This window comes from Liolophura sinensis, chromosome 8 (genome assembly GCF_032854445.1).
Source record: "Liolophura sinensis isolate JHLJ2023 chromosome 8, CUHK_Ljap_v2, whole genome shotgun sequence".
Classification (NCBI taxonomy): Eukaryota; Metazoa; Mollusca; class Polyplacophora; order Chitonida; family Chitonidae; genus Liolophura; species Liolophura sinensis.
The window spans coordinates 50,550,235-50,566,926 of record NC_088302.1 but is presented as its reverse complement, the minus strand read 5'-3'; the positions used below and the strand labels follow the sequence as shown (position 1 = coordinate 50,566,926).

General features: G+C 41.0%; 1 protein-coding gene across 1 annotated transcript; it reads right to left on the bottom strand.

Annotated features, from left to right (window-relative positions):
- Positions 1 to 6,292: 6,292 nt before the first annotated feature.
- Positions 6,293 to 14,682, bottom strand: LOC135472503 (uncharacterized). Its single transcript, XM_064752029.1, has 3 exons — positions 14,544 to 14,682; positions 13,837 to 13,980; positions 6,293 to 11,658 (listed from the first exon to the last, which is right to left on the bottom strand). Exons 1-3 carry the CDS (start codon positions 14,632 to 14,634, stop codon positions 7,043 to 7,045), a joined length of 4,851 nt encoding a protein of 1,616 aa, XP_064608099.1. The 5' UTR covers positions 14,635 to 14,682; the 3' UTR covers positions 6,293 to 7,042.
- Positions 14,683 to 16,692: the final 2,010 nt, after the last annotated feature.

The following is a 16,692-nucleotide window of genomic DNA, read 5'->3' as shown; positions in this document are numbered from 1 at the left end:
CCTGTTTGTGTTAGAAAGTATTTGGCATTGTCTACCGTGCAATCATCCAGCACATTGAAGTTTTACCTGATTGTTTGAATGTATCGAATACAATGTCGCCTTCAACATAATTTCAGTTATACCATGACTTTTCGTCTTTGTTGAATGGCAGTCCCAATGTGGTAATATGTCTTGTTTCCTCACTACAACACCGTGCCAATTATTCCAGGAATGTGGGGATAGAGTACATTACGTACGTAACCCTAATCACAATCTGTCGACTATGACACAGAGCTATCGTCTGAAGACAGAGCCGCGCTATGAAAAAAATATTGTTGGGGTTATGAAACTTGACACGACTTGACATGGGATTATAAACTCCGGTTTCCTGAATTCGAGTGGTTCTAAGTCCATGAGTCAATGAATAATTCAAATCGGTAAGAATAATTGTACGATGTATGCCGCAACTCGTGGATATTTAAATGCCTTTCGGCGATATTTAAATGCCTGTCGGGTATTTTTCATGAGACAAATGTCGATTTTTTGCATATCTAATATTAGACAAGGTATATTCCTGAAGAGACTGTATAAGCCTGATCTTCTTCAAAACTGAGTCCTGGTAAAACTTCTGGAGATATCCTAGTCTCTACCACTCGCGGCGTTAAACCTATGCACACCCAATATAAGACATGCAGCAAATTTACAACGTGCTTTTCGTTCTCATTTTTTTGACTGAAATAAAATCGTACGGTTTTGTTTTCATGTTTCTGCATCAGCATTACAGAAATACTTTGGAATCAGCCATCATTTGAATAGGAAAGAGAGAATATCTGTGCCAACATATCAACACAAGGGCTGCTTTATTAAAAGTTGTTCTTTGCTTGTTTATTCCGTGTTTCAAGTACTATAATATAGAGTGTAGTAACTCTCTAGTAATGACTGATGACACAGAACGAACATAACATTATCAGGCCACTGTGGCCGCACCAGCCTGTATATCACACTATTGAAGTTACATGACAGGTCATCCATATAAACATAACATGCTAACGCCCAAACACCAGACGGCCGTTTTATAAGTGGGACAGCCTTGAGAAAGCCGTTAAAACCATGTCAAATAAAAAATTCAACTTTAGTTCTGACTTTAAGAACACTATGTCAGCAACTCGATTGCTTCAAACTGGAAGTTAAGAAAAGCTAGAAGACATTTTCGATGTATGAATTTCTAAAGTATGAAAAGGGCTCATTTTAAATACACATACGATGATGTGGTCCACATATCTCACACCTTTTGTCGGTGTCACAACTCGTTATAATAAATTTACGCTTTGGGTCAGGTTCGCTTGAAATTTCTATCACCCAGTTCTTTTTTTCTTTTCTTGTTTGTTTGGTTTTTTTTTTTTTTTTTGGGAGGGGGGGGGGAGGTTGTTGTTGTTGTTGTTTTGTTGGGGTTTTTTTTTGGAGATTCATCGTTACATTTCTGATTTATTTCCAACGTACTTTTCGTTCTGTCATTGTAGTTAGGAAGTGCACGAGGTTATCCAAAATGTGTGATAATGATTCAATAAAACAATTTGCACAATGAACACAAACCACAACATACGTCAGGGCCTGTCACGTCACGATGGACACAAACCACAACTTACGTCAGGGCCTGTCACGTCCCGATGAACACAAAGCACAGCCTAAGTCAGGCCCTGTCACGTCCCGATGAACACAAACCACAACCAACGTCAGGCCCTGTCACGTCCCGATGATCACAAACCACAACCAACGTCAGGCCCTGTCACGTCCCGATGAACACAGACCATAACTTACATCAGGCCCTGTCACGTCCCATAACCTACGTCAGGGCCTGTCGCGTCCCGATGAACACAAACCACAACTTACATCAGGCCCTGTCACGTCCCGATGAACACAGACCACAACCAACGTCAGGCCCTGTCACGTCCCGATGAACACAAACCACAACCAACGTCAGGCCCTGTCACGTCCCGATGAACACAGACCCTAACCTACGTCAGGGCCTGTCGCGTCCCGATGAACACAAACCACAACTTACATCAGGCCCTGTCACGTCCCGATGAACACAGACCACAACCAACGTCAGGCCCTGTCACGTCCCGATGAACACAAACCACAACCAACGTCAGGCCCTGTCACGTCCCGATGAACACAGACCATAACCTACGTCAGGGCCTGTCGCGTCCCGATGAACACAGACCACAACCTACATCAGGGCCTGTCACGTCCCGATGAATACAAACCACAACCTACGTCAGGCCCTGTCACGTCCCGATGAGCACAGACCAAACCCAAAACCTAATTCTTTCTTACCACACGAATAAAACCGACATCGACACCTAGCGTTGTCACGTTATGAAGGACACTGGACATTAATCCTTGTCGTGTCAAAAACAGTTCAGAATTTTCCCAGTGAAATCAACATAAACACCAGCTATACCCGATATCTAGCCCTGTCACGTCACGACGAACACAAAACACACGCTACATTCAGCGCTGTCACGTCAGGATGAGCACAAAAACACACCTGACGTCAAGACCTCTCACGTCACGATAAACACTAAACACACACGACACCAAGCGCTGCCACATTACAAATAACACAAACTACAACCGACATTAAGCCTTGTCACACCCGACGACAAAACTATGAACACTTATGGCAGTCCACATAGTTACCTAAAATGAACAGTCCAATTGTGTTCAATAAACACAAACCACACCCAGCATCCAGATCTGTCACATCACGATAAATATAACCATACACACCAGGCACCAATCTCTGCCAGCTTATAAAGAAAACAAACCACCAGGCACCCAGATCTGTTAGGTCTCAGTTAACACGAAACACACATAACACCAAGCCCTGACATGTCACAATGAACAATAAACACACCAAACACCAAACCCTGTACTGTCACGATTAACTAAAAAAAAAACACCCCAACGCCAATCCCTGTCACATCACCATCAACACAAACCACACCATACAATAAGCCATTTCACGACATTCTGGACACAAGACACACCCGACGTCAAGCACTGTGACTTCATGACGAACGTAAACCACACCCGACACAAACCCTTTCATGTCACGATGAACACAAAACACACGCGACACCCGATACAAGCCCTGTCACGGGCGATGAACACAAACCACGCTGCACACCACGTCACAATTACCACACAAAAACACCTGATACCAAGCCTGTGACGTCACGATGAACGTAAACCACACCCGACACAAAAGTCTGTCACGTCACAATTATCACAAAACATTGCTGTCATTGGTCTCATTATGACAAATCAAAACATGTACTAAAAGGAAATGATAACTTTTACATTTCGCTTCACGTAATAATTCCATTTAGCCGATAGTTAGCTCAACTATAAGCCGGGTGAATCGCTTTCACAGACCACTGGAATTTGTTATAAATAAGCCGGTGCATGGGTTTTTATCGCTGGCTAGAGAAAACGTACTTTGTTGACATAAACATAGACGTATATACTTTGGTGACAATGGACGATGTGGAGAGCCCAGTACATAGCGTTGTTTGTGCGGTTCACCCGATGCTAATCTGTCAGGGCATCCCCGAGGGGTGAGTCTGAAACACAGAGCCTCTTGTTCGGCACGGCTATCTGACAGCTTTTATCACATTTCCCCGTCACAACAAACAATATTTACATTCGCTATTAAAAAAAAGGAAATCTGATAAAATAATATATCCGAAAACAAAAAGCTGAAGCAATAAAAGTATAGACAAACTAGACTCGGCGAGATGACACTAAGTCTCTCTGGCATGGGCAAATGACCCTGGGGCGTACGTGGGCTGAAGGTCGGTGTTAATTCTTACGTAGGCACGTTAAAAAAAAAAAAAGCTGACGCCACAACCCTGATGAACATAACTCTCATCTTTAAACTTAAGAGACCACTTCAATGGCCCAATGCTTAGAGCGTTCGTCTCCATGACGGGAGACAAGGAATGAAACCCGCGTCGGGTTATACCAATGACTTGTTGCTGCTTCGATTGGCGCTCAGCACTGAGAGGTTAGCGCAAGAAATCAAGACTGGTTGAGCTGGTGTCAGTATAATGTAACTGGACGGGGTGTCACGGCTGGTGTCTTCGGCATGATAATTCAGTGGGGGAAGCAGTTTGTCAGCCTTGGAATCGCCCTGCCACAAAATGACATAGTATACACTTTTTGAAGTATCTGGTCAAGTCTACCAAATAAATTTTGGTACAGACGCCCCAAAATTTGTTTGGTAGACTTGACAAGGCTCTTTCAACAGTGTATGTACACACACCTATGACACGTCGTCATATGAATGCAAAATTGTTAAAGGATATATGAAAAGATAAAACGAACAGTGTAGTTTTAAGGAATATAAAAAAAGGTGTGCCAAAAAAAAAGAGAAAATTTAATCATTTGTATTTACGTATATTTTACATTTCTTGATAACCCCTGTGTTTTATGCACATTTTCCGTCAATGGCCGGATATACATGGAAATGACGTCATCGATATATACACTGGGACCTTGGAGCGAGCTTAGTGTCCTAATTATTAATTAGACTCTCCCCATAACAAAGTTGTTTTGACAGCTTTCAACACTGACATCACCAGAACAAGCTACTTAATTTCCGGACTAACCGCTGGGCCTTACGAAAAACTGTTTACAACAATTTTTACATCAGAAGAAAGCTGATAAGCTGTATTGTAGATTTAAACAATACGACCCACCATATTCTACGCACTGAGAAATAAAATCCAAACCGTGTATACTTTAAAACTCCGGCATACATATATATTTTAACTTAAGAAACTTTTCATTTAGTGTATAAATGTATCAACATGCTGTATATGATCACGGGAATCTGTCTCCACTGAAATATACTTCACAAAATATTTTTGTTTACCTCTTTCGATTGTCTTGACCTTGGAGACTAATATCAATGTAAACACATTCGAGTAGTTTTGCTGGAAGAGTAGTCCCCCTTGAAACAAACAATTATTGTATAAGTTCTACAAGGGTGGACAATGTTACAGCTACACTAATCCTGTACAATACGAGAGTGTTTTATAGTTCTGTCTTGAGTCCTATCGCTTAGGATATCGCCCAAAGCATCAGAAATTTGTAACTGAGGTAAAGCCAAATAGCTAAGGCATCGTTCCCAGTTACCATTTTCCTCCGTCATGGTGAAGCGCCTCTGTTTTACGTCGATATTTTCAGACAGACAGACAGACAGATATAGTAGTATTAACAGTATTAACCGCTGGATTCAGAATGCGCGACTTAATTGTCAAAGGCCTGACAGTCGCAGCGCACTAGCGAGACTCGTCAACCCCAGGTAAAGATGACGGTATATAGTACCATCTGCTCCCATTGGCACATGTCAGCTTAATGACACCAAAATATTGTTAAAGGCGACACATACAAAACGAATAAACAAAGGCATGCATCACTGACACACTAAAAGTATGTAGAAGTGCCGCTTTCTAAATAAGTCTGTCCACCTGTCTAATGTGAAAAGTTTTCACAAGCAGGGCGGGATAGAAAGCAAGTCAAGGGCAAAAGAGAGAAGAGAGAGCTAAGTATCTGAATAATATTTTTATTATATCATTTGCTATCTCTGATCAAATTCAACCTTTTATCAGGCAACAAAGGAATTTTTACGCCATTCAACCTTGTGGTCAAAAAAATTCAAAATAGAATTGCACATAAATGATACTCTCCGGGACGATCACATAAATCAAGGCAAAGGCTTTCAGCGGTGCATTTAAGGTTGTAAGTTCACGACACAATACTCTTTACAATTAAAGTGATTTTAAGCCACAGCAAGCTGAGGCACTTCATGACACAGGGTAAGACCCAGTATAATGTAAACTGTGTCACTGTGTGATACAATTTATACACCATATAAAGCCACCACAATAGTGGAGTACGATATATTAGCCTGTCACTGCCAGCCAAAGTTACAGAAAATATATAATTCATTCATACATATACTAAATATTTACAAAAAATACGCAAGATATGTACCCTTGGAACACATAAATTGTATCAGATTTGCACAGGAACATTAATGTGTACCTTGCATACATCATTCTTAAGTACGCACACTTTTAATGTGTACCAAATTATGTGACACGCAAATAGTTTATATCGCGAGCTACACAAACACATGGATACGAAGCGGGACACACTTGCTTTTTAAGAGTGGAACCAGACAGAGCACTATGCACCCTTAACACAATCTGACGCAAGGTACAATAATACAATGTAAGGCACATAGTACTATCTAAGACACAGTAGGTTTATATTGTAGTACAAATCATTGTATAATGCAGCCTAAGACACGGTATGCACTCAGGCCTCAACGAATATGATATTGTCAAGCGGATTTCAACATGATCATCGGAGATACTGTCAAACTGTCACGCATGCACTCTATGAATATCTGAATAACAAAGCTAATGCATAATGAAATGTACAGTGACACACAAAACGACAACAACAAAAAAGAGTATATATGCGTGCTGAGCACGTTGGGCACAAATAAAACATGCATATACAGGCGTTAAACAATAGTCGCATAAATAAACATGCGTAAGAAAAAAACGAATACCCCCCATATTACAAACGGCCATTTATGTTATAGTGATGTGCAGCTTGACATAGAATTGGTGATGCCAGATAGAACCGTCTTATCTGTCTGTTCTTTCCTATAATATCACATCAACACCGTTCACAGCACTGTTTATGTTGTGTGAAGGAATGCAGTGGGTCCGAACAAGGAGACATTTCTTTTAAAACAGGGAAATACACACTTCTACGTGCGGGACCAGAACATTTCATGCGTGCAGTCAGGCAATGTATGTTACGCAGCCTTTAGCGCAGTATCAACCTTGTTGGCAGGAAAATGTGACAGACCTAAAATTGATCAACCCACTTCAGAAACGATACCAGGATAGGGGTGTGCCCCTGCATATGGTTTATTTAAATGGCCCAATCCAAGAAACGGGTCTTTTAATATAAACTACGAAGAGTAACTGAACGGATCAGATTCCTTCGGGAACACAGTTTGTTGGCACACTGAACAACTCGCATGTCTTTCGTCACTTTTTATCTCCACTGCTGTCCGGCACGAAGGGCATTGAACTTTCTCTAGTAGTTGGACATTGAAAGCCTCGTATCCTTTGTCCATTGTAAATGCCAAGTGAAACTCAACTCTTTGGTTTTCGTTTCGTGCACCTTCCAAATTACAAACTTTTGGAACAAAGAAGACTTTTACCTGCACAGGAGTGTTTCCCAAATCCATGGCAATATGTCCAGAAAGGGGTTTATTGGGGTGGCAGATCGTTCCCTTACAGACGGCTAGTATGGATTCCACAGAGCCTTTCACACTTCGTTTGTGACAGTACCGATCGACATGGCCTTGTTGGGAACAGCCACTGGGCACCAAGCGTTTTATACCTCTGCCGACTCCTAGCCATTCCCGGGGATAGCGCGAATCTCGTGTATATCTGCTTTCTCTCTTCAGATTTTCCTTTAGCTCATCTGCTTTCCTGAGGTGGAATTCCTTGGCACTTCCCCGATCTGTTTCCAAACCTAATAGGCTTGTGACTACAAATACGTAATAAAGAGACAGAGGAGTTTTTAGGCTCTTGCGCCACGCATAGACTTGAGTTTGGACATCTCCCAAATCATATGCATGCTGCAATTTATCACATCGTATGGCCACTATCCATTCCCTATAGTCAGTGTCCAGAGCATTTCGGTTGCTGATATGTCCTGATTCTTTAATTTCCGTAAAGTTAGCCTCGTACATTTTAACAATTTCTGTCACGTCCTCCTGAGGCAGTTGATCTAAAACCGTCATTTCTCTCGGATTGCTGACATATTTCATCTTGGTTGTCGCAATCTTTAATCGTCTAGTATGGGAATTCTGTGAGGTACAAAGTTTCTCAAAACATGTTACATTCTTTTGAAATGTAGTGTTGAATAAACCCACCATGTCATAGAAAAATCTACCCAGCTCATCTTGGTCAATGTTGTGGTAGCATTGCATAATAAGACTATCCACTTCAGAGAAACTCGATGTAAGAAACCTAACGAGATGTGGATCGCTGTTAGGGTTCTGGATAAATTGGGAAAGATCACCGAAGGCTGTTTCGATTGCTCCGCACATGCTCAGCCTAACTTCTATTTCGTTCAAGTACCCATAACAGTCTTCCTGACCAGGTGGGATGTGCTCACGACACTTCTGGAATAGGTCGCATGCTCTCTCCGCTTGCAGCAAAGATTCCTCGACTCGACGCTGCATTTCGAAGCAACACCTCTTTCCACGTTTATATTGTGTAGCGGCTTTGACTCTCTTCAGATAAACCATACCGTACATGTGATACACATGGGTTAACGTCTGTTTGACTTTCGTACCCTTTTTGTCGAGACCGTCGCAAATTCCCAAAGCCTTCTCAAAACATTGTTCTGCTTTGTCCATGTCTACTGGTGGACAGTATGTGTAAAATCGCCCTAGGTGAGCGTGAAAATTTGGATCCATAGGGAAGGATTCACTAAGAGTGTTAAGTATCTTCAGCTGGTCTATAAATGGTGGGTGGGATTCCAAGTCCGAAAGTAGCTTGGACACCTTTGGCTTGACTTCTGATGCTTCTCCAGGGATATCGGCAGCATCTCTGTATTCACGCATGATAAACGTTTTCGTCAGAATGTAGATTATCGTTTCCGAAACAACGTTATCCTTTGTTTTCCTCTGACTTGCATATTTAATAAAGTCTACTGCAAAATCTTTCAAATTTTGCTTCGCCAGCGTGCTAAGACTGGTGGGATCGGGGTTGTCTATTTCGTTTCCGCTTGGGCGGTGTCTTGTCAGAAGCTGCTCGAGGATTTCTTGAGCTATGACGTAATGAGAAATGCGTATGTGCTTCGGGTAAGTTTTGCTCTCTTTGATGAACTCTCTGGCACACTCAGGAAAATCCTCCAAAGAAACATCGTAATTTGGCGGCTTACCAATCAGGGTGGCAAAGAACTGACATGGAACACATGCCTGTCCGTAGTAGTACACCAATGCCAGGTATCCAAGTAGTTTTTGCCACGGATGCAAATCTCTGGTTGGGTTGTCTTCAAGATGCAAATATCCTCTCACATAAGATGCCACACCTCTAAATTCATGGAGGTAGGCAGCTAGGCCGAACTCGTACAAACACTGGCTTTTCCCATTCGAAACGTTTTCTGTTAGCTTGTTAAGAGCTGCTTTTCTGTTTGCATCCTCTACTTTATCTCTCAGTTTGAGAGCAAGTCGTTTCGCTTCATCAGAGCTAACTTCTCCTTTCAAATAGAAAGTTGCTGCCCCGGCCTTGTTTTCTATGTGAGTCATGCGATATGTACAGCGCTTTACATACAAGATTATGGTTGGGATTCTGGACAACTGGTTTGCCATTAAATTGACCCTTGTTTCCTCTTCTCCGTCCATAAGTATAACCACAGGTGAACCTGTTATTTTGTTCAACACATTAATTTTGCTTATTACTTGATCTAGCGTGAAATCAGCCCCTGTTCTTACTTGCACGCATGGTGTTTTTGTGTGCAGCTCCCACAGGAGTCTTTGTGCTAGGGTTGTTCCCCCGGATCCAGGAGCATGCAGGAGGGTTATCAAGGCGGGTTTGGATGGAGTTCGGCATCGACGTTCAAGTTCTGGAAGAATTTTATCCATCAGATCTCTCTGTATATCGATAAATCCAGAACTACACTCATACCATGTATACCAGTGTATTGTCCCTCCTTTGAAGAACTCATCTATATCATGGGAGATAGCTTCGGTGTCTCTCGATCTGGAATATGGACTGTCTAGATACAGTACATCCAAGTCCTCACTGAACCAGAGTTTGTCACGATCGCAAATTTCTGTTTGGCTTATTTCCCCGTTAAATATGGGTAACTTCAGTTGCAAAACGTCTCTGTTTTTGTCTTCAAAGCGAACGTTTATATCTTGGCATAATCTCTCAACGGGCATAATCTTCGGTTCAATGTCCAAATGAGTTTTAAAAATCTGAAAAACACTGTTTCCTTCAGCAGAAGTCGGCATCAAACTTAAACTTATTTCTATTCTCGGCGTCAAATTGTCATCTAAGTCTTGTAAAAATGAATGAAGATGATGTGGACAAAAGTCAAGGTTAGACCACACAACCAAAACCCGCAGAGTGGTGTAGTCTGCTGCAAACTTACCCAGCTGTTGATAATGTTTCCGTATTTGTACTCGGGTTTTCTGTCGCCATGCCTTACTGTTCCCTTCAACGCGAAACTCAGGAATGTCTCTTGTACCTCTTACAAAACACCAAGTTGTCGAATGCTCCGAGACTCCAACTGGAGGCATTCCCCAATGTCTTATGTACAGGGATCTTTTACTCTCCAGAGCACTTTGACACGCACCTAAAGTCCCCGTGGATCGACTTTCTATGTCGAAATCAAACACGTACAGCCAAGGAATCTTCATCAGTGCTGACAGATTTCGAGTGTTACTTGGGATTTGGCCAACTACAAGGATACCATGCCCTTTTGTGAATATGTCCAAAATATTTTCAGTTTGAGGTGCCTTTAGGGATGAATCGTCTATCTTTGTTTTAAACAGATCGTTGTATTGTGTGTCCAATAGTTTGTCTTCGTCTTTACTCCCGATAAACCATTTGTATATGTCCATTACGACCATGTTCTCTGATAGTTTGCACATGACGCTCTCGTCTCCTTTTCGATACCATAGCTGATCGACGTTAAAACAAGACTGGGATCTTACAGTTGTGCATGGTTTGCCTTGCCCTGCACTAGAATTGACTGTTAAAAGTCCGACACGCTTTTCCAAGAAATCTACCTCGACATAGCGAAACATTGGTCGAGTGTCAAAGGACTCGGCGAGAAATAATTCTTGCATTTCCTGGTCTGTTCGACTTTGTGACAGGCCGGTTACTTTATGGGGTAGCGTTGTGGATGCTTGAGCCCCCAGCAGGATATGGCCTGATATTTTGGGAGTATTCCACATACTAACAATGTCAAGAGAGAACAATGCTTTGTTCTCAAGGTACACGACTTCAGACGGCTGCAGAATCAGGCCTGGACCAGGTGATGTTTGCAAAAGCCTATCAACCGTGGCTCTGTTGATTTCAACAGAGGGTGATTGCATTGTTCTTTTGTTTCGAGTGACTTTTGCCCATGACTTTGATGGCAGGTCATCCACTACTGAAACCTCTGGATGTGTGTTTTCTCTTGAAATTTGCTGATCTACAACAGAGTTGGTCGGGACGCCATCTGTCGAGGTAACTAGTGCGCAGTCCCTTTCCACAGATACGTCGATGTAAGTAGATTGTACAGCGGTTGAAGTTTTATCAACATGTCGACATTGCTTAACGTTCCAGTTTCCCTGTCGATTTTCTAACTCAAAATGATCTGGGTGTTGCTGGATAAACTTTTTCATTGGCTGCTCTGTAATCATTTTAAACGTTTGTTTCTTTCCCTCTATAATGGAGCCATACAGGCGATCAAACGCCGACTCCAGCTTTTGCAGATTCATCTCGCCGGGCTGTTCCGTACAGCTAGGGTTAAGTATGCTGTTGAGCATTCCGATGATTACGTCAGCTTTATTGTCTGAGAATAGAAGTTTATAAAAAAAAAATACAAATACTCTAGTTACTTCTGGGTGCTGCATAAATAGTCAGTTTGTTTCTTTCATTTATGATTAGGTGGATAGTATCCACTGCACCTTGTCAGGTAACTAATAACCCACCTGGCACGATTGCAGGGACTCAGCCAAGCCATAGATAGTTAGATCTGAACATGCTGCCTCACTTATCTAGGGGTAAGACACCACAATATCCCTTATACAGGAATACCGGGGCCTCATTGGCCTAGTGGTTAGCGTAGTGACCACGGGCGTAGTTAGCGTAGTGACCACGGAGCCTGTCACCAAAACTTCCATCAAATAAATAAATAAACACGTATAGGCATATTATAGGTATATTGCCAGGACTTTTAAATAATCAATAATATAATTACATGTGTATACGTTATTATCGGTTAAAAGCCAGATCTCATGAACATTTCCATAATATAACGGCTACACATTTGTGCATTTAGCCAGAGCCCCTATAAATTATGCATGCAGCCAAAGTTCTACACAGTAATTAATGACGATATGCAAAGTACATAGCCAGAACCCATGCAGAAATTAAGTACATGCAAATTTTGTGGATGTATATGTACCCAGATCCACTCAGTCCTACCCAATCAATGACCTGTATCTTTCAGTCGTCATTGTGGCCAGATTCCCCACACAATCAATAATATCCCTACTGCTACACTTCAGTATACATGAGGGGCCTCCGTGGCTCAGTTGTTTAGCGCGCTAGCGCAGCGTAATGACGCATTAAATGGGTCGTAATGACTCTCCTAAATGCGGTCGCTGTGAGTTCAAGTCCAGCTCATGCTGGCTTCCTCTCCGGCTGTACGTGGAAAGGTCTTTCAGCAACCTGCGGAAGCTCTGCCCGGTTTCCACCCACCATAATGCTGGCCGTCGTCGTATAAGTGAAATATTCTTTAGTACGGCGTAAAATACCAATCAGATAAATCAGTATGCATGTACAGCCAGGTCCCCTGTACAATAATATGAGTTCTACGTGCACTTCAGTATTGAACTAGACCCCTTTACACAGTCAGTAATATGCCTACCGCTTACAGTTTAGTATATATCTACAGCCAGGTCCCCAACACAATAATATGAGTACTATGTACACTTCAGTATTAAGCCAGATCTCCCACACAGTCGATAATATCCTTACCGCTTACACTTTAGTATACAGCCAGATGCCACACACAATATGACCACTATGTACAGAACCAGATCCCTACAGAGTCAATACTAAGACTACTATGAGCACTTCGGTATACAGCCAGATTATGTAATAGTCAATAATATGACTACCACCTACACCTCAGTGTAGAGCCAGATCCCTTACACAGTCAATACTATGACAACTATGTACATTTCAGCAGAGAGCCAGAGCCTTTACACAGTCGAGACCATGACAACTCATAATGACCCAGGAGTCTCTCACCAATGCTGTCGCTGTGAGTTCAAGTCCAGCTCATGCCGGATTTCTCTCCGGCCGTAAGTGGGAAGGTCTGACAGTAACCTGCGGATGGTCGTGGGCTTCCCCACCATAATGCTGGCCGCCGTCGTATAAGTGAAATATTCTTGAGTACGGCGTGAAACACCAATCAAATAAATAAATAAATAAATAAATAAATAAACCATGACAACTATGTACACTTCAGCAGAGACCCAGATCCCTTACACAGTCAATAATATGACAACTATGTACACTTCAGTAGAGAGCCAGATCCCTTACACAGTCAATAATATGACAACTATGTACCCTCCAGCATACAACTAGATCCCTTACACAGTCAATACTATGGTTACCATGGACACTTTAATAGAGGGCCAGATCCCTTTACACGGTCAATAATATAATTACTATGTACACTTCAGTATAAAGTCAGATCCCTTACACAGTCAATAATATGACTACTATCTACACTTTAGTAGATAGCCAGATTACTGTCGCAGTCAATATTATGACTGCTATCCACCGCATTTCAGTACAGCTTTCAATGCAGCTTAAACAGTACATAATATGACGTAAAACATGTCATCCAGATCGCATACACCATTTACTTGCCGTGTAATCTTTATTTTTAAGCGTATTAAATCCTTTAACTTGATCCTTTAATAATTATCAAGATAATTTACAAAGACAAGATTACCTGATGGTGACTTCAACAGTTGCCTCGCTTCAGAAATGAGAGTTGTCCGATCGCCAATTTGAAAGTTTTCACAGTTAAAAATGTTGTAAGTGATGTATGGATACAAGGGAGAAGCCCGTGGAATGTCTTGTCTATCATTTTGTCCTGCAAAAGGAAAAAGTATTGCAAACACTTACCATCTGTCGATAATAAGAACACCTGAGTTAGGGTATTAGGTGTTTTAAAGTGGATGTAAGGATGTGGGCGCTAGGATGTGAAGGTTACTGAAAATGAAAGTGGGTCAGTCTTTTAAAATATTCTGTCTTGGGTCTAACCCGACCATATCAGAAAACAAAAATTAGGCATGATCGGTTGTTAAACGGAGAATTCTGTTTTCCCTCTCTTCAATCTGGTTAATAAAACAAGTAGGGATTTGAAAGGAAATAATACTGAGTAAAATAATAATAATAAAAAACAAATCCGTCGAAATCCCATTAAAAACTTAGGCCCCCTGTCTGCAGGGTCCTTCCGGTTTTGCCTAATACATTTAGGGAAGATGAAAATGTAGCTGAATGTTTAGTAGTCCACGAAGCACACGAGAAGTAAGTTCAATCCTAACACTGGGCAACGATTTCCTTGATTTCCGCCGGTGTTCCTACAGGAATATGGCATTTCAAAAAGGCAGCACTTTGAATGTATCGATATACATGTAGGCCTACATATTTTACCTGTCAGGTTTAGGTTGGGAGATGGGATTTCTGTGACTTTTTGGGACTTTTTCTTCTTTTTCTTCCTCTTGTCATTTGGTACAGACGCCATCTTTTATCTTGAACGTTCGAGAGTGATGCAAACAGATGTTGAGTTAACACTATCTGTAAAAAACAAATCAGATGTTTTTATTTTCTCACAGATAAAAGTGTCATCGAAAAGTTATTACATGTTTACTGTCATCTGCATCTTATGTCATTGAAGGGTTCAAGGGAATTTCAGCTTTGGTTTATATCTTCATCTGATGATGAATTGGATTGCTATATATACTAAAGACATTTCCATTAATTCTCTGGTTTCTATAGCAACCAACTCTACAATTTTAATTTGGACGACGTGTATGCATTTGATATATATGTTCAGGTGAAGTAGAATCAAAATTAAACTGAGGTCAATTGATTTTATGGCAACTAATCGAAATAGAAACTGTAAAGCATGATGTATAGGAAGTTCAAATTTGGTATCAATCTGTGATGAATTAGTAGTACATGATTCCTTTTCAAACAACGGTCATTTGGTTTAAAATTCTGGTCACTGGCAGCTAACTGTAAAATGACACATCGCAAGATACAATCGCAGCTGAATCAATGACGTACGAAATAAAGGTTTCGTGTACATGTTTTGCTCCTTTTCTCTTTTTATAATGTATATCCATTTTCTTCGGTAACCAGGATGTTCACTAGTTAAAGTCTGTTGCGTTGTACATGCAAGTATTGTGTAGTCCCCCTTTCTGCTAGTAAGCTCTATAAACTAAATAGGTCACTTCGCACAATATGTACTGGTGCGTACATGATCAACGATGTGTCTCCAGGTCTGGTATCAGGGCTGGCGACGTCACTGAAAGGGAGTCATCCAAATTTCTTTTCTGGACATGCTTGCATTTGTGTATTACTTCACAAACCACTGTCTTGATAATGTACGTGTTACTATAGACTACAGGACTACACAGATATGCCGTCTGTTACTATAGACTACAGGACTACACAGATATGCCCTCTGTTACTATAGACTACAGGACTACACAGATATGCCCTCTGTTACTATAGACTACAGGACTACACAGATATGCCGTCTGTTACTATAGACTACAGGACTACACAGATATGCCTATTGTATTACATTGAAAGGGTCTTACAGTTTTCAGACATTGTCTACTGTATTACATTGAAAGGCTCTTACAGTTTTCAGACATTGCCTTCTGTATTACACTGAAGGGCTCTTACAGTTTTCAGACATACATGTATTATATAGGCTTAGTGTGTATGGTGTGTTTAGGTGTACATTAGTGCGTGAGCCACCGCTGGGCAGTACTGTGTAGCTACCACCCTTCTGGGGGTTCCAGATAAAGTGAAAGTAAGCTAAAAATGAACTAAGGCTCATCAGGTAGACAGATAAAATCTGCATTAAAATACTTTAATTATACATTTAAATTCTTTTTATTTATACTTTTTTTAAGATTAAGATTTTGTAGATTTGTTTAAAGATTTAAGATTTTAAGTTAAATTCATTCAATTATACGTGTCAATTATATGATGGGCTGTATGGATCATTGGCCTATAGCTGCTGGTATTATGGTACTCTGACGTCTTAAGAATAGGTTTTAACGCTCCAGTTACCTATACGAGTTAAAGATTACTGAAATAAAATTCTCGACAAAAAAAAATACGCCTGTGGGTGAATATAAAGACAAGATGAAAAGCACTTTGCTACTGGCAGTTTGGTTAAAAAACCCAGCAATTCGAACATATGTCAAAGAGCAAAAAAGAAAAATCTGAAAAACAAGAAAGCAATTTTTTACAGACAGTTCTCAAAGACTACTCCTATTTTATGTGGTCTTTTCCTTTATAGCAACTTTAGGTTTAGGGTTATCGTATTGCGGAACAGGCCTTGCGATAATTGGATAGTCCTCACTTCCATTTTATGTGGGCCTTTCCTTTTAAAGCAACTTTAGATTTAAGGTTATCGTATAGGTGGGTATAGGCCTTGTAAGTACACGAATAACGGACTTTGCTGTGAATCAAAATGCGAAAAGCATGATAACACGACTGCAATGTATTTATTTATTTATTTGATTGGTGTTTTACGCCGCACTCAAGAATATTTCACTTA